The sequence below is a fragment of the Oreochromis niloticus genome, linkage group LG7 (assembly GCF_001858045.2).
Source record: "Oreochromis niloticus isolate F11D_XX linkage group LG7, O_niloticus_UMD_NMBU, whole genome shotgun sequence".
Lineage (NCBI taxonomy): Eukaryota > Metazoa > Chordata > Actinopteri > Cichliformes > Cichlidae > Oreochromis > Oreochromis niloticus.
Window position 1 is genome coordinate 50,592,683 of NC_031972.2, and position 24,509 is coordinate 50,617,191.

The 24,509-nt window shown below is 41.4% G+C and overlaps 1 protein-coding gene across 1 annotated transcript in view; it reads left to right on the forward strand.

Moving 5' to 3' along the window:
• The window catches only part of LOC102078430 (mucin-2), a 23,238-nt gene extending 6,004 nt beyond the window's left edge, over positions 1–17,234 (forward strand). The window contains exons 11-45 of the mRNA XM_025908461.1: positions 1,050–1,119; positions 1,224–1,361; positions 1,955–2,119; positions 2,269–2,363; positions 2,448–2,574; positions 2,681–2,936; positions 3,048–3,100; positions 3,188–3,300; positions 3,476–3,627; positions 3,756–3,894; positions 4,424–4,534; positions 4,650–4,829; positions 5,096–5,335; positions 5,423–5,579; positions 7,160–7,288; positions 7,391–8,213; positions 9,720–9,735; positions 11,191–11,322; positions 11,483–11,657; positions 11,738–11,985; positions 12,099–12,282; positions 12,370–12,580; positions 12,676–12,851; positions 12,973–13,042; positions 13,204–13,304; positions 13,392–13,423; positions 13,515–13,695; positions 13,778–13,882; positions 15,351–15,391; positions 15,483–15,605; positions 15,741–15,839; positions 15,970–16,098; positions 16,192–16,231; positions 16,651–16,774; positions 16,878–17,234. Coding sequence (XP_025764246.1) covers positions 1,050–1,119; positions 1,224–1,361; positions 1,955–2,119; positions 2,269–2,363; positions 2,448–2,574; positions 2,681–2,936; positions 3,048–3,100; positions 3,188–3,300; positions 3,476–3,627; positions 3,756–3,894; positions 4,424–4,534; positions 4,650–4,829; positions 5,096–5,335; positions 5,423–5,579; positions 7,160–7,288; positions 7,391–8,213; positions 9,720–9,735; positions 11,191–11,322; positions 11,483–11,657; positions 11,738–11,985; positions 12,099–12,282; positions 12,370–12,580; positions 12,676–12,851; positions 12,973–13,042; positions 13,204–13,304; positions 13,392–13,423; positions 13,515–13,695; positions 13,778–13,882; positions 15,351–15,391; positions 15,483–15,605; positions 15,741–15,839; positions 15,970–16,098; positions 16,192–16,231; positions 16,651–16,774; positions 16,878–17,088 — 5,346 coding nt within the window. The 3' untranslated portion in view covers positions 17,089–17,234. The remainder of the gene's footprint in view (positions 1–1,049; positions 1,120–1,223; positions 1,362–1,954; positions 2,120–2,268; positions 2,364–2,447; positions 2,575–2,680; positions 2,937–3,047; positions 3,101–3,187; positions 3,301–3,475; positions 3,628–3,755; positions 3,895–4,423; positions 4,535–4,649; positions 4,830–5,095; positions 5,336–5,422; positions 5,580–7,159; positions 7,289–7,390; positions 8,214–9,719; positions 9,736–11,190; positions 11,323–11,482; positions 11,658–11,737; positions 11,986–12,098; positions 12,283–12,369; positions 12,581–12,675; positions 12,852–12,972; positions 13,043–13,203; positions 13,305–13,391; positions 13,424–13,514; positions 13,696–13,777; positions 13,883–15,350; positions 15,392–15,482; positions 15,606–15,740; positions 15,840–15,969; positions 16,099–16,191; positions 16,232–16,650; positions 16,775–16,877) is intronic.
• Positions 17,235–24,509: the final 7,275 nt, after the last annotated feature.

Here is a 24,509-nt window from a genome sequence, read left to right on the forward strand (position 1 = left end):
AAAATTATCCACACCCACCGCCGCGCTATGAATTGTGGGATATATGGGACCACGAAGCATGCACCGGACCACGCTTGATATTTGGGGAAATCGAGGGCGCATTTGGAGTATGCATTTGAAGTGCACTTTGAATTGGGACAGCCGTCGTTGCGTGGTGGTGACGTACTCGCACTTGAAATGCGTACTTCAAGCGTGCATACCCTGAACTGGGACACAGCGGCCGTTTATCAATGCCCAAGTACGCGAGTACGTACTCGCGTTCTCGGTGAGTACGTACTCGCCGAGAACGCACGGGAGTACGTACCCGCCGAGAACGCGAGCACGGACTCGCGATATGTACAATTGGAACACCTGCGTACGTGATGATGTCACAGGTCCGGAGTTTTTACTGCCATCCCCTCTTAATTTAACTGTGAGTAACATGTTATGAAGCTTAACTTTAATCACAGCCAAACCGGTTTACTCAGGAACAAATAAAACACTGAAATAAACCAAACATTAACATTTAGAAGTGATCTAAGTGACTTATATATCATTTTTAACCTCAGTAGTGAAACCTCTATTAATAAAAATAGTGTACATGTACATACGTGTACATACCTTAATAAAAACAAGCAGGTGAGATGTTAGAACGCTTTTATTTCTATTTTAGTGGACACTCAATACGATAGACAGCTGCTGGGGTTTCTTTAACCTGAGTAGTGAGAAGACCGCGAACGGGGGGGAGTGTGCCGGGAGTCCGCTGTTGAGTTTTGGACGAAATGCATTCTGGGATATTTAGCTGTACCAAGTCCACACCGATGCATGCTCGATAAAACGGGCGGAGCGAGAACACATCCGGGACTTTTTCGCGTTCTCGGCTTGATGCGTACTTCGAATTGGAACAGTACTTGGTCTCCGACTGATGACGTATCACGAGTACACGAGAACGCAAGTACGCACAAGTACGCATATTGATAAACGCCCACAGACATGACAATACTGGGCTCATGCTTTAAATAGATACTGACAGCTGCAACATTCTAATGATCAATTCTGTTTTTATTCAGGTGTTAACATTCACTGCTGATGGCACAGTAAAGCAGAATATGCAGAGTATCAGTTTGCCGTACTTCTCAGGTTGGTCAGAAAATAAGGAACTTAAGATTTAAGATGTTACTTTCATTCATGCTGATACATAAGAAGTTAGGCAAAGTGATTTTTGTGTTTCTTTTTATTCGCAGGGGACATCAGTATATTCCACGCTTCATCCTTTCACATCATCCTCCAGACCAGTTTTGGTTTGCAAATTCAAATCCAACATGTGCCTCTGATGCAAGTCTATGTCAGCCTGGAGCAGAGCTACAGAGAAAAGACACGTGGTAAGTTTTACGTTAGCCTTTAAGCATTATATCATGAGGACTAATATGCATTTATTAAATAACTATTTATTGCTCTTTGTATTTCTTTAAAAATTAAACACTTGAAACACTTGGTCATAATTTTGGGTTTGTAACAGCATATCGAGGTCTGGTGAGAGAGCAACATGTTATTTTGGAGGCCGGGTGACCAGGGATGTGCCTTTAAACCAGTTTTGGCTACTAGGCTGATATAAAGGGCCTTGCCCACTAATAGAGCTGGGGCAAGGAATTTAGACATAATGAGGGAACTCAGAGTAGAGTGTTAGTTTCTTCAGAAGAAAAGGAACCAGCTAAGATGGTGTGGGCAGCTAATTATCGTGCCTAAATGAAAATCTTATGTGGAAGGTTAGGTGGGTAGGAGACACTGAGGTAGACCCAGAGCATGCTTGAGAAATTGTGTTTTATGTGACCAAAGATGATCTCAGGATCGCCCCATTCTGAATACCACCCAGTTAGCAAGCCATTAAAAATCACTTGGTTTCAGATATTTGTTTATTTGGCATCCTTATTTGCATTTCATTATAATTTCTTTCTAAAATATCTGTAATTTTTAGGTTTATGTGGGAACTACAACATGGTCCTGTCTGATGACATGAACACTCGTCAGGGAATTGTGGAGGGAAGTGCAGCAGCTTTTAGTAACTCCTGGAAGGCTGGCCATGTATGCCAAGACAGAGAAGACAGACTTGATGACCCTTGTTCTCTCAGTATGGAAAATGGTAAACTGGAAAGTTTCTTTTGTCCATCAAGTGTATTTCTGTATTGCTGTCATTTGCTTGAAACTGATTTTCCAGCCTCTAAATGCAACATATTTGAACAAGTAAGAAATATAAACAAGAAATTAAAATTATTACTCATCTACTTGTAGAAATGTATGCCAAACACTGGTGCACCTTGCTACGACAGCCAAATAGTACCTTTGCAGAGTGCCATTCTGTGGTGGATCCTGAGATTTACTACAAGGTACAACAAAACCTCTCTGTTTGTCCTTAAACTGAATACAGTGGGACTGTAATACAATAAAAATGTGTTCACTGTTTTCTGCAGCGATGTACTTATGCTAGCTGTAACTGTGAGAAGAGCGAGGACTGCCTGTGTGCTGTTTTCTCCTCCTATGCCAGAGCTTGTGCATCAAAGGGAGTGTTCATGACAGACTGGAGAGAGAATGTGTGCGGTAAGGGTGTCTGAAACAGCTCAGTAATGAAGTTTGATGAGCATGTTCTCTTTTATCAGTTAGTCCAAACTATGACGTAATCAGTTTTAAATTTTCCGTAAAACAGACAAATACACCAAGAACTGCCCAGAATCTCAGACCTTCTCTTACAAACATCAGAGATGCCAGCTGACTTGCAGATCACTGAGCTTAAAGCAGCAGAGCTGCACCTCTGATTTCTTGCCTGTGGATGGCTGTTCCTGCGCTGAGGGTCACTACCTAGATGACAACGGCATCTGTGTCCCAGTGACAAAGTGTCCCTGTTACCATAATGAAGTCTATGTTAAGTCAGGCAAGTCCATCAGTATCAACAACGAGCGCTGGTGAGTCATTTCAGGATTTCAAATGAAACATCCCAAACTAAGGATTAAGCAGGACTGTAATACATGTAGTGGGATGGATTTATACTTTTATATTTTGGTGTCTTTTTCTAGTGTATGCACTAACGGAGTTCTTCATTGCCATTCTGGGAGAAACCGCATGTCAAGTCAGTTTTTTTTTTCCTTCTTCAATGCAAGCATTTTGTTAAGACAATATACAGTATATTAAAGCAATTTGTACTTTTTTCTTACAGTTTCTACATCTTGCCCTTCTCCTAAAGAATACTTCAACTGCTCCACTGCAAGCACAGGAGTTGTTGGAGTGCAGTGTGCTCGAACTTGTTTAAATCTGGACAATGATGATTGTGTGAGTTGTTTTTGATGCTGTGCTTTAGCTGACCTCTCAGTCTCAAAAAACAGAATCTAATTATTTAATGTTATACACATACACTCAGTAGTAGGCACTTTTGAATGACAATTTTTAACAGTGTCTGAAATTTTTTATTTTATTTTTTATCAATGTTGTCTTTCTATCCTCCCAGGATGCCACCGAGTGTGAATCTGGTTGTCGGTGTCCCAGTGGCCTCCTTGATGATGGTAAAGGTTTCTGTGTGAAAGAAAGTGACTGTCCATGCAAGCATGATGGCCATCTCTATGTCTCCGGAACACGAATACCTAACCAGTGCAACACCTGGTAGGACCTTATTTTCTAATTAATTATTGTAGAGTAATAAACAGATAATAAACAGTATTTCATATATATAACATGTTTTTCTCACAGTATTGAAACTTTATTATATTTACCTTTTTTGATACATTTAGTACCTGCCAAAGTGGAAAATGGACATGCACAGAGAAAAAATGTCCAGGAACTTGCATTATTTATGGAAGTGGTCACTACACCACATTTGATCAGAAAAAATATGCATTTCAAGGACAGTGTGGCTATATTGCTGTAAAGGTAAATAATGCATACCAAAATCATCCAAAGCACAACTGTATCCTAAATTCACCTCATCATGTCCTCATCCATTTGTTTCTCTTAAAAATAAACTCTAAACTATTTGAAGTAAAGTCAGTTATACAACACTAATTTCCTTTGAAAAAAAAAAAGATACAGTGTGAATGTATCTTTTGTTTACCAAATGCAATTACTTACTAAAAAATTGCGAGGAGCTATTATATAATAATAATAATAATAGCTACTAGCTATTATAGCTATAATAATAATAATAATAATAATAATAATAAAGACAATAATAATATCAGGTATCAGAAAATCTTTTTTTCTAAATGTAAAGATTTTATACATAGTTAAGACGTATGAATTACCTACACTGTGACTCCAAAATTCATTACAAAAAGATTCAAAGGCAGTTCGTCGATATATAACGTGTGAGTGTATGATCTTGCTCCTATTATGTTATACCTTAACTACAAGAAACGCAAAGTTTAACAATTCCCCTTTTTTCTTTTCTTCTTTTTTACAGAACAACTGTGGCAATAAAACAGTGCACAACAACTTTGGAGTTATCACTGAAAATGTACCTTGTGGCTCTACGGGCACCACCTGCTCTAAAAAAGTCAGAATTCAACTGGGGGTAAGACCAGATACAAACATTTGCCAGTTTTATTATGCCAATAATAGTAAATCCAAAATAATGTGTTTTTAGCATTACAGTTGAACCAACAGAAATTTCCTTTCCTTCATTACAGAGAATGGAAATCAAACTATCAAAGAGAAAATTTGAAGAGGATGAGCTGGGACATGGGCCTCATATCCAGTACAGAATAAGGAAGGTTGGCTTGTATGTGGTTGTAGAATCTGTCATCGGTGTGGCAGTGATGTGGGATCGCAAAACAGCTGTTCGGATCCTGCTGGAACCAGTGCACAGTGTGAGTCACAGTAACTGTTACATTAAATTCTTACATTAAAGTTTTGATATTATTAACGCAGTGTACCCTTTTTTGTCTCAACACATAGTTGTTTTTTTCAGTACCACATACCGAAAAATTAGACAGAATCATTTCTAAAAAAGAAAAAAAAATTCTTAAAGCCTTTTAATTAAGCCATTAATGAAATTTATGGCAAATGTAAAGCACCATTTTATATTTATCAGCCTCACACATTGCTCAAGGGATTCTTTTCTGTGACTGCACAGGGAGAGGTGTGTGGCCTTTGTGGAAATTTTGATGGCGATGGACAGAATGACTACACCACCCAGGGTCAGCTGGTGGTGAGCAATCCACTTGAATTTGCAAACAGCTGGAAAGTGTCTAGCTCTTGTCCAGATGTGGAGGCGAACATTGATCCTTGCGCAGTAACATCCGGTCGACATCAGTGGGCAAAAATGATGTGTACCATCATAATTGGAAAAACATTTAAAGAATGCCACAAAAAGGTAATGACAGTTTTTCAGTTTGCAAATCATGCAATTATGAAACACTTTACTAAAAAAAATCATCATCAATTTTGCACCACTGTACAGGTTAGCCCTTTTCCATTTTATGAAAACTGTGTGAAAGACTCGTGTGCCTGCGACACTGGAGGAGACTGTGAATGTTTCTGCACAGCGGTCGCAGCTTATGCTCAGGCTTGCAATGAGCATGATGTTTGCGTTGCATGGAGAACTCCAGAGATCTGTCGTAAGTAAAAAAAAAAAAAAATTTATTCAATTTTCCAACCTTTTCTGACACATGTCTTTGAGGCCAACTACAGATATTAGTCTGATCAGGAAACATACCCAATCATTTTTTGTGTTTTTTTGCATTTTGATATTGTTATTAATTAATAAACCTGACCTTTTCTGTATCAAGCTACACTTAATAACCACAAGGACCAAACTGGACACATGTTTTTGGAAGTGTATGAAACGTCTGAAACTTAATTCTCTCATTTTACAAATATATTCCCACTAGGGCTGGTATTGTCACTGATTTCAGTGATTCAATCACAGGTCCTGATTCAATTCAGTCCTGATTGGATTCTATTCAATTTTGACTCCGACAGTCGAAAATATTATAATTCTGATCGTTTATCAGTACATATCCATATTTTTTATATCTATGTATAAAAACAAAGCTGACACTTGTGAGACTTCATCGGAGTTGTAAGCATCACAGCAGATGCCTTTGTGGCAAAGTAACTGAGGATAAAACACAGAAAAAATATGAAGGAGATTTTCCTGGCCTGGTCTTTTATATAATATAACCCCTTTAAAAATCTTCTGCAACTGATCAAAAACTGAAGAAAATCAAATCAACTTATGAACATTACCTCCTGAAGTGAAAGACACTTTACCCTCCCGCCTACTGGTGTTGGCTAGAGGGGCCGATGGCGCGATATGGCAGCCTCGCATCTGTCACAACTGTACAACTGTAGCTTGCCTGTAGCTTGCCTGCACCAGTGTATGAATGTGAGAGTGAATGAATAATGGCGCTGTAAAGCGCTTTGGGTGAGCTCTGAAACCTGACTGAAACTCTTCAAACAAGCTATTCCTCTGCAGATGATCACTTAGCTGTTTGACAACTACCCTTTGAAGAATTTTTGATATGAAAGGAAGGTTGGATATTGGCCTATAATTAGCTAAGACCGCTCGGTCTAGAGATGGTTTTTGAAGTAATGGTTTAACAACTGCCAACTTGAAGGCCTGTGGTACATAGCCGATAAATAGAGATTGAAGCATTAATTAGTGGCAGGACGTCTTCAAGCAATTTTGTAGGAATGGGCTCTGGGAATGGGAACAACAAGTAAGCCTGCAGTTTGGGAGCGAAGTGTTCTACTGGGGTGATATGGTACTATGAGGTCATTAAGATAAGATGGGGCCTGATTATTTACCACCTTGTATGTGGGAAGCAGGATTTTGAATTCAATTCTGGAATTAACAGTGACCCAGTGAAGGGAAGCCATTATAGGAGAAATATGCTCTCTTTCTAGTCCCTTTGGTTCAATATAAACTCAATTTATAATATAGTCAGAGTCAATTATAATTAATCTCAGTACCATCTTTTTATTATATCACTTAAAGAGCTCGATCATGAAAAGTTTGAATGAAATTCCAAAATATACCTCAAACTAAGTATTTCTTTCAATCCCCTTATAAAATTCTAATGTAAGATTGTATAAAGTGGACTGACATTCATAATACACATAGAAATTTCATATATTTCCATCAACATTTTAATTGTCTAAATAAATGGCATCATTTGTATCCCTTATTTCTTAGCTGTCTATTGTGATTACTACAACGGCCCAAAGGAATGCAGGTGGCACTACAACCCTTGCCACACCCCGTGCTACAAAACCTGTTTGAATCCAGAAGGCGTATGTTTGAATCCGATACCCACCCTGGAAGGTAGGAGGTTAAAGAGTGTCAATTTGTATGACCTTAAATCAGATAGCTGTGCCATTCAGAAATGTTAAATAAGGTTTTATTATGTGATTTCTTTTTTTACAGGCTGTTACCCTGCATGCCCAGAAGATAAGCCCTTATTTGATGAGAAAAACCAAACCTGTGTGGATATATGTCCAGGGTCAACTACAACTACTCCTCCCACCACCACAACTACAACAACAACAACATCTCCAACTACAACTACCGTGCCCACTACCACCACATCTCCAACTACAACTCCTGTGCACCATACCACCACATCTCCAACCACAACTACCTTGCCCACTACCACCACATCTCCAACTACAACTACTATGCACACTACAACTTGCATTCCAGGTGACAAATGTGAGTGGTCAGACTGGTATGATGTGGATGATCCAACGGACAAAAGTGACTGGGAAACGTACAAAAACATCACAGATGCTGGTCAACAAATATGTAACAATATTGAAGAAATTGAATGCAGAGCAGTACTTTACCCGACCATTCCCTTTGATGACTTTGTGGAAGAAACTAAACAAAGTGTTACTTGTGATAAGGACATTGGTTTAATATGTAGAGCAGAGGAACAGACAAGCCGTCCAGCAAAGTGTTTCGACTACAAGATCAGGGTATGTTGTGTGATATGTTCAACCACAACTCCAGCTCCTACAACAACTACCACCACAACTACAACGACAACTCCCGTGCACACTACCACCACAACGACAACGACAACTCCCGTGCACACTACCACCACATCTCCAACGACAACTCCCGTCCACACTACCACCACATCTCCAACGACAACTCCCGTCCACACTACCACCACATCTCCAACGACAACTCCCGTGCACACTACCACCACATCTCCAACGACAACTCCCGTGCACACTACCACCACATCTCCAACGACAACTCCCGTGCACACTACCACCACATCTCCAACGACAACTCCCGTCCACACTACCACCACATCTCCAACGACAACTCCCGTCCACACTACCACCACATCTCCAACGACAACTCCCGTCCACACTACCACCACATCTCCAACGACAACTCCCGTCCACACTACCACCACATCTCCAACGACAACTCCCGTCCACACTACCACCACATCTCCAACGACAACTCCCGTCCACACTACCACCACATCTCCAACGACAACTCCCGTGCACACTACCACCACATCTCCAACGACAACTCCCGTGCACACTACCACCACATCTCCAACGACAACTCCCGTCCACACTACCACCACATCTCCAACGACAACTCCCGTCCACACTACCACCACATCTCCAACGACAACTCCCGTGCACACTACCACCACATCTCCAACGACAACTCCCGTGCACACTACCACCACATCTCCAACGACAACTCCCGTGCACACTACCACCACATCTCCAACGACAACTCCCGTCCACACTACCACCACATCTCCAACGACAACTCCCGTCCACACTACCACCACATCTCCAACGACAACTCCCGTGCACACTACCACCACATCTCCAACGACAACTCCCGTCCACACTACCACCACATCTCCAACGACAACTCCCGTGCACACTACCACCACATCTCCAACGACAACTCCCGTGCACACTACCACCACATCTCCAACGACAACTCCCGTGCACACTACCACCACATCTCCAACGACAACTCCCGTGCACACTACCACCACATCTCCAACGACAACTCCCGTCCACACTACCACCACATCTCCAACGACAACTCCCGTCCACACTACCACCACATCTCCAACGACAACTCCCGTGCACACTACCACCACATCTCCAACGACAACTCCCGTCCACACTACCACCACATCTGCAACGACAACTCCCGTCCACACTACCACCACATCTCCAACGACAACTCCCGTGCACACTACCACCACATCTCCAACGACAACTCCCGTGCACACTACCACCACATCTCCAACGACAACTCCCGTGCACACTACCACCACATCTCCAACGACAACTCCCGTGCACACTACCACCACATCTCCAACGACAACTCCCGTCCACACTACCACCACATCTCCAACGACAACTCCCGTCCACACTACCACCACATCTCCAACGACAACTCCCGTCCACACTACCACCACATCTCCAACGACAACTCCCGTGCACACTACCACCACATCTCTAACGACAACTCCCGTGCACACTACCACCACATCTCCAACGACAACTCCCGTCCACACTACCACCACATCTCCAACGACAACTCCCGTGCACACTACCACCACATCTCCAACGACAACTCCCGTCCACACTACCACCACATCTCCAACGACAACTCCCGTGCACACTACCACTACAACGACAACTCCCGTGCACACTACCACCACAACTACAACGACAACTCCCGTGCACACTACCACCACATCTCCAACGACAACTCCCGTGCACACTACCACCACATCTCCAACGACAACTCCCGTCCACACTACCACCACATCTCCAACCACAACTCCCGTGCACACTACCACCACATCTCCAACGACAACTCCCGTCCACACTACCACCACATCTCCAACGACAACTCCCGTGCACACTACCACCACATCTCCAACGACAACTCCCGTCCACACTACCACCACATCTCCAACGACAACTCCCGTCCACACTACCACCACATCTCCAACGACAACTCCCGTGCACACTACCACCACATCTCCAACGACAACTCCCGTCCACACTACCACCACATCTGCAACGACAACTCCCGTCCACACTACCACCACATCTGCAACGACAACTCCCGTGCACACTACCACCACATCTCCAACGACAACTCCCGTCCACACTACCACCACATCTCCAACGACAACTCCCGTCCACACTACCACCACATCTCCAACGACAACTCCCGTGCACACTACCACCACATCTCCAACGACAACTCCCGTGCACACTACCACCACATCTCCAACGACAACTCCCGTGCACACTACCACCACATCTCCAACGACAACTCCCGTGCACACTACCACCACATCTCCAACGACAACTCCCGTCCACACTACCACCACATCTCCAACGACAACTCCCGTCCACACTACCACCACATCTCCAACGACAACTCCCGTGCACACTACCACCACATCTCCAACGACAACTCCCGTGCACACTACCACCACATCTCCAACGACAACTCCCGTCCACACTACCACCACATCTCCAACGACAACTCCCGTCCACACTACCACCACAACTACAACGACAACTCCCGTGCACACTACCACCACATCTCCAACGACAACTCCCGTCCACACTACCACCACATCTCCAACGACAACTCCCGTGCACACTACCACCACATCTCCAACGACAACTCCCGTGCACACTACCACCACATCTCCAACGACAACTCCCGTCCACACTACCACCACATCTCCAACGACAACTCCCGTCCACACTACCACCACATCTCCAACGACAACTCCCGTCCACACTACCACCACATCTCCAACGACAACTCCCGTCCACACTACCACCACATCTCCAACGACAACTCCCGTCCACACTACCACCACATCTCCAACGACAACTCCCGTCCACACTACCACCACATCTCCAACGACAACTCCCGTGCACACTACCACCACATCTCCAACGACAACTCCCGTGCACACTACCACCACATCTCCAACGACAACTCCCGTCCACACTACCACCACATCTCCAACGACAACTCCCGTCCACACTACCACCACATCTCCAACGACAACTCCCGTGCACACTACCACCACATCTCCAACGACAACTCCCGTCCACACTACCACCACATCTCCAACGACAACTCCCGTCCACACTACCACCACATCTCCAACGACAACTCCCGTCCACACTACCACCACATCTCCAACGACAACTCCCGTCCACACTACCACCACATCTCCAACGACAACTCCCGTGCACACTACCACCACATCTCCAACGACAACTCTTCCTCCTCCACCTGACTGTCCTGATTGGGGTGTCTCAGTAAGACCCATTAAATATAAAAATGTTTTCAATAACTCTGTATTTAACTACATTTGGATTATTTTCACTTTTTCAGTAACAAACTTCTTGAATAGGTTTTTCGCCAAAAAAAATATCTTAAAATAACTTTACTCTTTCTGTTTGTGCTCTTTTCTTCAAGCAAAATGAGACCTTCTATTTGTGCAACTGTACCATGGCCAGATGCATAGAGAACAACACAATAGAAATTATTCCATATGAATGTCCACTGCTTCAAAACATAACTTGCACCAATGGAAAGAAACCAGTTCTGGTGTATGACGAGTACTACTGCTGTCAATATTATACTTGTGACTGTAAGTTATTCTGTAGGTTTAAAACATTTATTCCCTACATGTTTTTTCTCCTCCCTTAAATACTTTTTCGTTCTTTTCAGGTGTATGTGAAGGGTGGGGAGATCCACATTACGTCACGTTTGATGGACTTTACTACAGTTATCAAGGAAACTGTACTTATGTTTTGATGAAAGAGATTTTACCGATACATAATTTGGAGATTTATATTGAGAATGTCTTTTGTGATCCAACTGAAGATGTTTCTTGTCCACGATCGATAATAGTATCATATGTATCACAAGTCATCACACTCATTAATCATAATCTTATTGGAGCTGCACAGTTGGAGGTAAATTTATGCATGTATGATTGCCTATATTTTATTGTATGATACTGCAAAATAACCAAGATAGACTATTTTTATAGTATATTTTTACATATGGTGCAATTATTCTCTTGTAGGTACTGAAAAATGGAGAAAGTTTGAACCTACCTTATTCTCAACAAGGTGTTAAGATCATGAATTCCGGTCTTAACCTGATTTTAGAGATTCCTCGCCTAAAAGTGGTTATTACATTTGGAATAACTGGCTTCAGTGTAACCCTTCCGTTCCAGTACTTTGGCAAAAACACACAGGGCCACTGTGGTAAGAAAGTTCACCAAAGTGGCCATATTTCTCAACTGTTAGTTTGAGGTTATAGTGCAATATTAACCGTTTTTTTACTATTGTCAGGAACATGCAACAATAACCAGGCTGATGATTGCATGTTACCTGGAGGTAAGCTGGTGGAAAGCTGTGCGGTGATGGCTGACTATTGGCCTGTTGAAGACCCTTACAAACCCAACTGCCCAACACCACCTGCACTACCCACCAGTGCACCTGAACCACCACCTACCTTAGCTCCATGCAAACCAGACTCCATGTGTGACCTACTTAAAACTACGTAAGCATTATCTGATCTGTCCCAACAGTTTAGTCCTGTACTATTAACAGTTTGCACTTAAAAGAAATTTATTTTTGTGTCTTTTGTTAAAATAGTCTCTTTGCAGAGTGCCATCCATTTGTCTCTCCAGAAAATTTCTACAGAGGTTGTATTTTTGATAGCTGTCACGTTTCAAATCCAACAGTGGAGTGTACAAGTTTACAGACTTATGCTGCAGCCTGTGCTCAGGCTGGAGTTTGCATTTACTGGAGGAACCACACCACACTGTGTGGTAAGCAACACCTCATCATTTTGTAAATGATTAGAATTGGTTGGAATCACAAGTGACATTTTGTCAGCATGTATATAAAAACCAAAACACAAAACAATGAAGTTCTTTCCTTTATCATCAGCTGGTGAATGCCCATTAGGCAAAGTTTACAAGCCTTGTGGTCCTGCAGAACAGCCAACCTGTGAAGACAAGTACGTTTCCCCAAAACTATGCAAAAACATTTCCAGGGGCTATGATCATAACAAAATGTGGCAATAAATAAATGTTTACTGTGGCAATAAGTAAAAGTGACACTGTCTATCAACTTAACTGAATGAATTTAACTGCTCTTTCACTGTAACTTACTTCACAGTCCAAGTGGACCAACTATGAACTACACTACAGAGGGCTGCTTTTGTCCTGATGGAATGAAACTTTTCAACCAGGAGTCTGGAATATGTGTTGAAAAATGTGGTAATTACTTTTTGTAATATTTTCAATTTACTACTACTGACCTAAGTATATGATATAGTTTCAGTGACTGTTTTTATTTTCCAACAGGATGTCTTGATCCTGAGGGCATTCCTCGTGAGGTGATCTTCTTCTTTCTTTTGACCTGAAATTCTAGTCTTTATTGTTTACTTGCAAGAGAAAAATAATATTTATTGTGGTTTATTCTTTCAGTTCAATGAAAGATTTGAGTACAAATGCCAGGACTGCATCTGTGAAGAATCCACCAAGACTGTGACTTGCAAGCCTAAAGTGTGCCCACCACCACCGGCCACTACAAACTGCTCTGCCCCTGGGTTTGTCCTTGTCAACCAGACCAGTCCATCCGACCCCTGCTGTTTTACCTATGTTTGCCGTAAGATATGTAGTATCAAAGCTCGTTTTTCCAGAGTGTTATTTGATTGTGGTAGTTTCTCACTGTGCCACGATCTCTACAGAATGTCAACCTAACACCTGCCCAGTCACCAATATGAACTGTCCAATTGGATATAAGCCAGTTGTCAGTGTCCCTAATGGAAAATGCTGTGCAGAACATACATGTGGTAATCTCATTAATGCAGTTTGAATACACACACACACACACACACACACATATATATAGATGTATATAACATATATATATATATATATATATATATATATATATATATATATATATATATATATATACACACACACACACTGAAGAAGAATATAAACGCAACACTTTTGTTTTTGCTTCCATTTTTCATGAGCTGAACTTAAAGATCTGAAACATTTTCTATATACACAAAGGACCCATTACTATCAAATATTGTTCACAAATCTGTCTAAATCTGGGTTAGTGAGAACTTCTCCTTTGCCAAGATAATCCATCCCACCTCACAGGTGTGGCATGTCAAGGTGCTGATTAGACAGCATGAATATTGCACAGGTGTGCCTTACACTGCCCACAATAAAGGCCACTCTGAAATATGCAGTTTGATCACACAGCACAATGCTACAGATGTCGCAGCTTTTGAGGGAGCGTGCAATTGGCATGCTAACTGCAGGAATGTCTACCAGAGCTGTTGCCTGTGACATGAATGTGCATTTCTCTGCCATAAGCCATCTTCAAAGGCGTTTCAGAGAATTTGGCAGTACATCTAACTGGCCTCACAATTGCAGACCACGTGTAACTACAAAAGCCCAGGACCTCCACATCCAGCATGTTCACCTCCAGGATGGTCCACCAGGTGGAGACCAGCCACCCAGATAGCTGTAGCAACAATCGGTTTGTGTAACCAAAGAATTTTTGCAAAAACTGTCAGAAACCATCTCAGGAAAGCTCAGCTGCATGTTACAGTATGATAATGTACGGCCCCATATTGCAAGGATCTGTACACAATTCCTGGAAGCTGAAAACATCCCAGTTCTTGCATGGCCAGCATACTCACTGGACATGTCACCCATTGAGCATGTTTGGGACGCTCGGCTCGGCATATATGACAGTGTGTTCCAGTGCCTGCCAATATTCAGCAACTTTGCACAGCTGTTGAAGAGGAGTGGACCAACATTCCACAGCCCACAATCAACAACCTGATCAACTCTATGCAATGGAGATGTGATGCACTGCGTGAGGCAAATGGTGCCCACACCAGATACTGACTGGTTTTGCGACATCTGTAGCATTGTGATCAAACGGCATATTTCAGAGTGGCCTTTTATTGTGGGCAGTCTAAGGCGCACCTGTGCAATATTCATGCTGTCTAATCAGCACCTTGACATGCCACACCTGTGAGGTGGGATGGATTATCTTGGCAAAGGAGAAATTCTCACTAAAACAGATTTAGACAGATTTGTGAACAATATTTGATAGTAATGGGTCCTTTGTGCATGTAGAAAATGTTTCAGATCTTTAAGTTCACCTAATGAAAAATGGGAGCAAAAACAAAAGTGTTGCGTTTATAATTTTGTTCAGTGTATATATATATATATATACATGTGTGTACTTTCATGCAATTCACCTGTCTTTGTCTAACTCTTTCCTAGAACCTAAAAGAGTTTGTGTTCACAGAGAAACTGAATACCAGGTAAATAAGAAGCAGATGATTTGTCATTTTCTCACCTTTTTTACCTTTAACGATGCACATAATTATGTATGACCTTCTCTTTTTTTGCCAGCCTGGTTCTTCAGTTCCTGTGATTGCATGTCAGGATTGTACCTGTTCCAATGAGATTGACCCAAAATCTGGTCTATTAAAGATAACTTGCGTGTTTCAACAATGTAAAGAAAGCTGTGAACTGGTAAGAGACAATAAAGGAGTCATCTTCACTTACACCATACATCCCAGTTTTTTTTTTCCTTTGGTGTCTTTAGTGTGTCACTTGCTAGATTGGGCTTCACAAGCTAAACGTGCCATCTCTCTCGGTGTCTCACAGGGATATGAATATGTGGAAAGTGATTCAGATGAATGCTGCGGGAAGTGTGTACAGACACACTGTGTTGTCAACATCAATGGAACCAAACAACATTTTACTGTAAGCTGGTTGTAACTTCATGTGTTAATTCATCTAAGCCAAACAAGCAAAATGTGTTGATTTATTTATTTAAATAAATATTTCTAAGTTTGTGTGGATTTTTGTATACATCTGTCTCACTGCTTTCTAGCAAGGAGAAACCTGGTCACCACCGGGGAATAAATGTGAACATTACACCTGTGTCAAGAATGGTGAGACTTTAACAGCAAGTCGTTCACAGACTGTCTGCCCACCCTTCCAAGAGAGCAACTGCCAACCTGTAAGTATGCTTTTAAAAATGTATCTTGATTGATTGACTGTATCTATCTGAAATGAAAAGAATTTTGTTAATGTTGTATATTTTCATCGTTAGGACACGATTCAAACTGCAGCAAACGGCTGTTGCAAAATTTGTGAGTATAACATTTTGATATATAACATTTTAATCAGGGGCAGCATGGTGGCGTGGTGGATAACATTATTGCCTCACAGCAGGAAGTGACTTGTTTTGAATCCAGCATCTTTCTCTGTAGAGTTTGCATGTACTTCTCATGTCTGCATGGGTTTTCCCTGGATACTCTGTCTTCCTCCAATAGTCCAAAGACATTTAGTTAGTGGAGTTAGGTTAACTGGTGAGTCTAAATTCCCCATAGGTGTGAATTTAGGTGTGAATGGTTGTCTGTCTGTGTTAGCCCTATGACAGAGTGTTGACCTATCCAGGATGTACCTGCCTTTTCAGCCTACGAAATCTCGATAAGTGGAACAGAATGGATAAATGAATTTACATTAAATAGAAATAAAAGAAACTAACTCAACATCTTTTTTGTAAAAGGTGTGGAGAAGGAGAAGGGATGCAAGTTAATGTCCATGAAAACCCATATTACAGTCAACGGTTGTCAGTCTGCCCAGGAGGTAGATATGCCATATTGTGAAGGATCCTGCAACACTTACACCATGTAAGGATAACCTTAGTATTATCTCATATTTCCTTGGAAAGTTACAAAAACTGTTATTTTACACTTTGATTATATTAATAAACCTGCCCCCTGCTTTCTTTAGGTACTCTAAAGCAGCAGCAGCGATGGAGCATTCCTGCTCATGCTGTAAGGAGATAAACTTCAGCAATCGCACTGCTGACCTGGTCTGCTTGAATGGAGACACGGTCCCCTACACATACATGTATGTGGAGCAGTGTGGTTGTACCAAGACGGACTGCACCAGAGCTGCCGGACATCATGTTCGCAGGAAGAGAAGCTTCACACTGCTGTGATGAAACAGTCCGTCTCCATTTTCACAGATGTGACATACAATTGTTTCTTCTCATATTGTCTTAAAAATCATTACATATCTTACAAAGTAATTGCTCTTGTGGCTTGAGTATTTATCTACTGATAAAAATAAAAAAATTGCAACTCAGTTAATGTCTCATTTCTTCCATCTTTTTTTTCTGTTAAAACAAAATCTAAACATTTAATTTGTTTTTACATCACACAAAACCTAAATAAACTTTCACAATGACATTAAAGTAAAAGTGTTTTTTTTGTTTGTTTGTTTGTTTTTAAAAAAAATATAGAATAAAGTTGGCATGTCACGGTGCGGGGAAAGTAGAACCCAGAAGCAGGACTCTTAGAATGAAGACAGTGCCTTTATTTACAGTGAAATGACAACATTATGCAGGTTAATTTCCGGTGCGTGCTCCAGGTGAGCCAAACCAAACTAGCAAATATACTCAAGTCCATAAACACTCATGAAGCCTTGGTTCCCAGACCCAGGCCCATGACATGGCAAGGTGAAATTTAGAAATAAAAAGACCAGGAGAATCTGATCTTGTTCTTGGTGAAGCAGTGGCTGGCAGGAAATAAAACCCAAATGCAGAACTCAAACGCGGGGAGGGATGAACTCAAAACGGCAGCTTTATTGCTGGAAAAACACATAGGTACTAAACTAAACACAAGGAACCATAAACAAGAAACTCAAATCAAAAACCAGAGACACAAGGGAGCTACACTGGGAACACAGGGACCTAAGAGCACGGGGGGAAAACACAGTGTGAGGGGACGACGCAACAACGAACGGAGGTGAGCACAGACAATAAATACACAAGGTGAACAGGGAACAGCTGGGAGATACAGCTGAGGGCAATTGCACACATGACAAAACGGGGAGGACACAGAGACAGACTGGAGGGTGAGAGAGAGAGGGCGAGTGAGAGAGAGGGAGATAGAGAGCACAGAGGGGCACGAGAGGAACCACAGACATGACGGGATGAGGGAAACACGGAATGTAAGGAGTGGACACAAGGCACAAGAACTCACGTAACTGTATAAACTTAAACACACAGAGGAAGACACAGGGGTCAGCTATACAGAGGGAAATTATTAAACCATCAGGGAATTAAACTGGGACCACAAGAAACCCCGTAGAAATAAACTATAGACTAACAAAGAGAACTTAATACAAAATTCACAACACAAAATGACAAAAATCACAGAAACTTAAAACACCAGGTCAGAAAACCCAGAACCCTGACAATTTGCGTATTTGCTGTTACGGTATTAGTAAGTATAAGAATGAAACATAACATAATTCAGTAATAATGCTTCTCATCTGCTTTGATGTGAGTGAAGATTGTTGGCCACATTTTCGGCCCATCATTAATCTGGGAAAACACATTTGGGGCCACCATGGAAACTGAGGACAAAATTAGCTGGACCCCAGTTGGGTTTCCCAAGTAGGCCCCAAATATTAGCCCTGCTACTCCCTAATTGGGCCCCACATATGTGTGTTCATTGGGATAGATGCGATTGAGTTACAGATTGTTAAGCTTCAGTGATATAGTTGGTGTTTAATTCAAAGCAATTATACAGCATGAAAAAAGACACCAGAATGATGAGAGAGCCAGATTTTCCATTACTTTGAATTCTGCTTAGCTGCTTGTACATAATGCACACCCTCTGCTGGGTATGCAAGAACACAGCACATATAACTCTCAGATGCTATCAGATTGTTTTTCCTTCCATAAGTCTGTTTTCTTTGCTGCTTCTCCAACCGCGCTCATGTTGGAGCTGGAAACCAAGCCAAAACTGGGTAAAAGCTGGGGGTACCCCAGTCAAAACCAGTCTAAGTCCAAGTCATAAGTGGCGCTGTCACTTGGTGTTCACTCTCTCTGCGGTAGAATATCACTTCCTGTTCCTGTTCTAACACACAGTGGTGTGTTTGGCTGTGTCCCAATTCAGGGTCTGCACGCTTGAAGTACGCACACTTCGCGGACTACGTACGGTGCGTACTACAAGTACGGGAAGTGCGGAAGTGAGAGGCTTGTGAAATGGGAGGTCTAGCCCTCGTCGCGCTGTTCAGGTTGCCTAGCAACCATGATACTAACCGCGAGAAATGTTTCATACAGCTTTGTGTGACAGAAATGAAGGAGAAAAAATGTTTTGTTGGTCATTCATTTTTGTCATGACATCACTTTGATTAGTTGAGACCACAGGACTGTAAAACATGATAGTTGGGCTTCATTTCTGTACTGAACAGTCATTTCAAGATTAGTTAGTAAATAATAATTAGCTAATGTTGTTCATGAGACTAAAATCATCTCACTGTGGTAATGTTAATATAATATGGACAATATTATATGTATTGTCAGATTATATATATGAGCTTGAACTCTGGGTCAAAGATGCAAGTAGCAGTTATTTATATTTCCTATCACCTTAAATCTTCACTCAAAGACAAGTATCTCTGACAGTGTATATACAGATGTATTATATATAAGAGACAAATATTGTTCGTTTAATATGTTGGCATTACTAAATTTGGCTCAATGCTTACATATATGTGTAAAAAGAAAATGTACGAGCTGTGATAACTGTTTCTGATAGAATGAAGAGTAGACTGATATATGAAATATTCCTTTATTGGGTGAGAAAATCAGACCATGTCATAACTGCTTTAAGTCATACAGAATAGATATCAGAGCCTTAAACAGGCTGACTTCTGCTAAATGGGTCAAACTGGGCAGAAAGTATACAAACACATAACATCCTTATAGAATATGATGTAACACTATAGATCAACTTAGCTCAGAATATATAAAGCATATAAACAGTTACAGCAATATGATGCAACAAACACAGCAGTACTACTAATCCAAAATACTCAAAGCTTCATAGAACTGAAACAAACATTTATTCTTAGCTCCATTCTGCTGCTGATACATACTTTAGGTTTCTGAATATTAAACTTGTTGCTGCCTTTCATAGTGTGTAACTTGAAGGCCCTGAGTACTTTCTCCCACACTGAAAACACTGGAATGATAACATTATTTGAACATTACCTAATAAGACTGATTCAGGACAGACAATTAGTTATTCTAAACTTTCCTAGCAGTCCTTCACAAACAGGAACAGTCTGTCTATTCTCTCCATCTGTCAGCTGCTGCTGGCTCTTCCTCCTCCTCTTCCTCACACACTGCTGAGTTTGTCCTGGTGGATCATCAGGGGTGCAAAGCCTCACAGATGATGTGCAGCAGTGGGTCCCTCAGTCTGTCCTCACTCTGGACACTTGCAGTTGTCACACATGGAAATCAAATGTGTGATAAGCTGCAGGATTCAAACACAAGTGTAACTTATAAATACATGTTCATACTTTTATTCCACAATCAGAGAGAAAGAAACAGAGAGAGAGTGCAGGACAGACAGACAGGTGACAGTCTCAGGTGTACACACTGCTACAAAACAGCACAAGAGAAGGAGGATTTAGTGTTTGTGTTATTACGAGTGCTAAAGAAGAAGAGTTCCCAGATGGTCCAGTGGACACATGTGTGACTCCTGTGATTAAAGCATCTTTCTTTCAGCTTAACGAGTGAACCGTCAGCTCGTTCAAACACACGTTAAAGTCCGTTTGGCTCGACACCACCGAACAGAGGCAGCAATATAACATAGCTAACATTAACAGTGCAGTGAATCCTGCTTGTGCCGTGATATTCAGGACTGCAAACCGAGCAGCATCACTGACTTTCAGCTTGTTGTGTTTGTGGATATATGACTGACTTTAATTATCCACAAAATCATCACATTCTCTGTAAGAATAAGGTCAACTATATACATATTTAGAAGTAGAGGCTTTAAAACCAAGTTACCGCTGAAAGTACAAACATCACTAATGTCACACAACTTTGCCGACATGTGGCCAACAGTAATGTTTTAATGTTCTTAAACATTGGCACATAAATAAGTGACATCATATTCAGTACTTACTTTTGACAGTTCACTCTTCGGCCGCTCCCTTCTGCTGTATTTTGCGGCAAAATTATCCACACCCACCGCGCTATGGATTGTGGGATATATGGGGCCACGAAGCATGCACCGGACCACGCTTGACATTTGGGGAAATCGACGGCGCATTTGGAGTATGCATTTGAAGTACACTTTGAATTGGGACAGCCGTCGTCGCGTGGCGGTGACGTAATCGCACTTGAAATGCGTACTTCAAGCGTGCATACCCTGAATTGGGACACAGCCTTTGAGTAGCTTATCTGCATAGTATTTTAATTAAAAACTTTTAGATAACTTCTTTTTTCATAGTATAATCTTCACATGCTTTATCCGAAGCACACTCTCTGTGTACTCACTCCTTAATTTATTGCAAAAGTATTCACTCACTGTTTCTTTACTGTTTCGCTAGCTTAGCTTGTAGCCGACTCGCCTGCAGCATGGCCTCTTCACCTGTCCCTCCTGCACTTTCCTGCTCATTGTGTCAGATGTTTAGTTACTCCTCAGCCTCTTTTACCAGTAATGATACTTGTAATAAATGTAGCCTATTTGCAGCACTGGAGGGTATTGTTAAGGGTCCGAAATTGAGGACGAGAGTAAAACAATGATGGTCCAGAAGAGGTCGATCAAACAATTGATTTTAATGAATACACGCAGCGTGGGGAGATCTAAACTGCAACACATCAGTTGTAAATCCCCACCCAAAAATACACTTCAGATTGCTTTTATAACATCAGGGTATTATAACGCCCCCTCATGCGTTTACAAGTACATAATTTGCATGTACAGAACATTCTTTGCCCCTTGTACAGACAATGATCTATTCTAAGAAATAAATGCAGACACAGAAGTTCCCCTTTCTGGCATCCTCTTTCAAATATGGTGATGATCTCAGGCCTCTGAGGTCACCATGGACTGGACCTCTCCTTCTGTCACCTGTTACTAGGCAAACTCAAATGCAACAAGAAGCTGAATACATTCAGGCCTTTGCTCAGACTAAACATGTTAATATGTGATTCTGATAACCCCTGTAATACAAATTATAACATAATGCCAGCAACTTCAATAAATACTTGGATGAAATGATAATTAATGCAATGATAAAGATGATGGTTATGTAAAATAATCCCTGTAATTCCACAATTCCCTCTCTTGACGTCTTCCAGAGACGTCACTACACCATTCCCAGGTCCACTACCTTCGCTCTGACCCTCTCTAGCCGTCCCCTGACTCAGCAAATCAGACAACAACCTCATGTCATCTATGTGGTCCAGTAATAAAACACCAGCTCCCACTTGAAAACACTTCATGCTTAAGTGGTCTCTGCTCCTTTTCTGGGTCCCTCTCTAGTGGAAATCTTCTCCTGTAAGGGATAGAAAACAAACAACCTTTCTCTGCTACACCTTACTAACTTACTGTGTTCATCTCAGGTTCCTGTCATTATTCAAAGTTGGTTCACAATATCATGTTCTAGGCTCTATCCATTATATTAACTTGACTTAATCTCAATACTCTTTATGTGTGTGAGCAACGCTTTCAGTTTTCTTAAACACACCCCGAGTAAAATATACACCATCCCCATGTCAGGCTAAATCTCCGCTAGAAAGCACACTTCAAAATTTTCTATCAGGATTTACGCCTCTTTTGGCTTCAAGCATATACATAACATGCAAAAGTTACTGTTAATGCCAGTTAGACAAGTTTCCATTATCTACAACATTTTGTTTCACCCGTCTCAGTAGTTGCTAAGCAGAAACAAAGCAACATGTGTCCCACCTTTACCCTGTAACATAACTCCATATCATGTTTGTGTCTATAAGCATGTTTTGCATTCATTCATCACACTCCACGCCATCCCTGCAAGTTAGGAGCTGTAAAGTTAAAAGCTACATCAAGTCCAGGCCTTTGGCCTCGCCTATATTTAAATCATGTGTGTTTGTAAGCGTGCATGCAATTAACCTGCTATGTTCTCATCTTCCCTCAACATGTATCACCTGGACACTCTCACCAGTGAAGCTTAAAACCCTTTTGGACGGAACATCAACTCTAAACAAGCACAGATATGCATTGTGTATAAAATGAACTCACCCTATAAATAGAGACGTCACTGTGATGACAAACATATTAAATACTATTAAAATAATACTGTACAGCATGTTATTAATGCAGTCATCATAAGGCAGATTATATGATAGCAATAAAAGAATCTCTAAATCCCAAATCCCAACAGGTTCTGCTTTTAAATCTTCCCTGACTTTCCCTTCAAGTTCTGCTTTCTTAGTACAATCATGAGGTTCTCCTGATCCCATTAAATCTGCCATATTGATTCCTTCATGTGTAAATGTCAGATTTGGAGCATCTAAAACTTTACTCAGTCTCTGTTGTGCTAATGATGTCATAGTGAACGCCTGCAAGTTCACATACGCCACCACACTATGTGTAGTCAGAACTTTTAGTGAGTGTTCTCTCACTACATGTGCTGTTTGCTATATTATTTTGGCAACCCCTGCTGCATGCTGTGCGCATGTAGGGTGCCTTGCTTCTGTTGGACTCAACCTTATGCTAACCTACATAAGTACCTGTCTTAAGAGAGACCTCTGCACAGCTCAGACGCCAGTTGCAAGAGCTCTCTAACATTAGAATCATCAGCTGTGACTTATATGGTGTTATTTCGGTACTTTACACGTCACACAATTTTGAACGTTGTTTATATGGGGAGTTCCTCTTTTTGTGTCTATATCTATTAATATGCCTTGTGCACTACAACTTCCTGTTTTTTCAGTCTGGCTGAGCACTTGTTTGTGAGTAAAAGGTGGCCTTACTCTACAAGCCTTCATTATTAAAGTACATATAACAAGATAATGAGCAGCGTCAGCTAACAGAGACTTTTAAGAGAAAAACCTAATATTTAATAATCCACATTTCACTATTTTATTCTTCGGTTCAGATTTGGATTCTGTATTGTTCTTTATTTGTTATTATTTATGTTTAGATTGTTTATTGCTAGTCTTGGTTTGTTGTTGTCTGTTTGGGAGCTGACATAGTCTCTATGGATAAGCGTCTTTGGTGGGGTAGCATCAGGAGAGAAGCTCCAGAGAGGCATGTTCCATGTTAAACACTAAAATATAACAAAAGAGATCATGCTAAACAAACAAAACCTTTCGATTGGCCAACCCTATCTGTCTCCTCAACGGGTTGTATATTTTCAATGTTTCCTTATTATTTTGTCATAAAATAAATCAAACAAATAACTTAAGCTGTGTGACAGCACCTTGCGTTTACGCCGGGCTGTGAGCTGCCCTGAATCTACTTGCTACACCCCCTTTCACCCAATTTAATTTTTCAATCTTAATTTAAACTATTCCTGACCTTCCCCTTCTTTCATCTGATCATCTCAAGCACGTCCTGTACCAAATTT